At 43.5% G+C, this 1,990-nt stretch overlaps 1 protein-coding gene across 1 annotated transcript in view; it reads right to left on the reverse strand.

The window, feature by feature from the left end:
* ap3b1a (adaptor related protein complex 3 subunit beta 1a) overlaps positions 1-1,990 on the reverse strand; it is a gene marked incomplete at its 3' end in the record, with an annotated part of 88,526 nt that overhangs the window by 62,415 nt on the left and 24,121 nt on the right. Inside the window, 1 exon segment of the mRNA XM_037692178.1 lies at positions 693-851. Coding sequence (XP_037548106.1) covers positions 693-851 — 159 coding nt within the window.

Genomic DNA, 1,990 nt, shown 5'->3' on the forward strand with positions numbered 1-1,990 from the left:
GATCCACTCTGAGAAGGTGCTATTTAAGAGACTGAGCTGAATACAGCTCCTCAGACTGAGGAAGTCCTCAGGATGAGAGACGAAACGTTTCTAGATTTTTTTTGTTGTTTTGAATGTCCAGAGGACCAGATTGAACTTTTTGGATTTTTCTACCTGGATTATTGAGCATGCATCAGGATATTAGTGTGACCAGTTTTTCTTTTTGTGGCGACTTTTTTTGGGCCAGACAGAGTATTACACTTATTATCTAACAACACCCTCACTCAGCACAGAGGACTGTTTGGGTCAGTGACAGTACAAACACTGATCATTTCTTATCTGGCAACCCTGTCTGGCATAGAAACTGCTCTTTTTTTTATTCCTCCCAATAAAGAGAAAAAACACCAAAGTTTCCAGAGGTCGTTGTCAGGTACACAAGGCCTAACAAACACTTACAAATAAAGAAGAGCTTATGAACCTAATGTGTATGTTTTCAAAGTGTGAGGCCCAAACACAGTACCCAGAGTAACCTCACACGTGCACAGAGTTTGAAACTGGAGAAGTTCTTGCAGAAAGGCAGAGTAAAAACCAACAAAAAGGTCACTTTGATCTTTTTCATATGGGTGTGATGAAGAGGCTAAAGAGAAAGACGTGGGCTGCTCGGACCACTGAAATGACACAAGACGTGATCAGTGAGACTTTGAAGGACTCACTGCGGTGTTCCTGCTCTGCAGCAGAGGTTTGGTGTTCCTCAGCAGCAGTCTGTGGTCTGGATCCATGATGTACGGCTTTGCTTGGGTCTGCTCCGTCCTCTCCTCAGAGTCAGAGTCGTAGAAGGCCTTCTCGTTGTTCTCGTCCAGCGCAGCGTCCTCCTGGCACAGAAAACTAACATTTAGAGAGAATACTGTTCGTATTTACATCTTGGTGTTCAACAAGTATGGAGCTGCAATTCATAAAACAGAAAAAGCTGTTGTATTGATTATTGCTGATGTTTGAGGCCAGCCAGAAAAGATCTGTGAGAAAGCAGCTTCTTTAAGTGGAAACGTTTTTACCAGAAAGAAGAGAAATTATTATTTATAGAAAAAATGGTTTTAAAAGCAGGAGAAACATCAAAGTTCACGCTCAATAATCCAGGTAAATTATCCAACAACCTTCAGGTCCTCTGGACGCTTTCTCTGTGTTGAGACATTCCATCCTTCATCCAAAGGACTTCATCAGTCCGAGGAGCCACAAACAAACTCCGTCTCACAAGCAGCACACTCCCATAGTGGACCAACCAGTTAGATGGTGATGTTTCTGGGTTCCGCCCTCTCCCCCGTCGATTCCTCTGAGGCAGCCATGGCCAAACAACGTTTCAACACAAACAAACCGTCCAGAGGACCTGACTGAACGTTGTTGGATTAGCTAGAGAAAACTAACCAACAAGGAGCTCGTGAACCGAACGGGACACAGTTCGTGTTTCTTACTCCCCCGTAGCAAAGAGGGGGTTTCTGTCCGTCCGTCTGTCATGCATGTGGTGAGCACTACTTGAAAAATAAGGAGGCAGCGACTTCCTTTGGTGCGTGACTAAAGGTCCCGTTGCCACATCAAAATCCAAGATGGCTGCCACTTCATTTGTAAACCTTGTGAGCTGGATGACTTGGACAACTGGTGATGATGTAACAAAGTCATAATCCAACATGGCCACGATAAACGCACGCACGCACTGGCTACTCCAATCATTTAAGGAAACTAGTTTTATATTGCTTAAAATATAGTTTCTTAAAATGATTGAGGTGAACCAAAAATTAATCTAAGAGGGCCGAGGACCCCAATGGCCCCCTTCTGGCTACTCCATTGCATTTTGTAGTAAATAAAATGGCTCCCTAAACTCAACAGAACCACCACGCTGTGCTGCTTCAGTCAACACAAACAATAAAAACCTACAAAATGTCTATTCTCCACAGAGGAACTCCAACACACTGGAATATCCTGCAGTAAAAACATTTAGGTTCACTTCACTGTCTGTATA

The sequence above is a fragment of the Nematolebias whitei genome, chromosome 18 (genome assembly GCF_014905685.2).
Source record: "Nematolebias whitei isolate Nwh7 chromosome 18, NemWhi1, whole genome shotgun sequence".
NCBI classification, from domain to species: domain Eukaryota; kingdom Metazoa; phylum Chordata; class Actinopteri; order Cyprinodontiformes; family Rivulidae; genus Nematolebias; species Nematolebias whitei.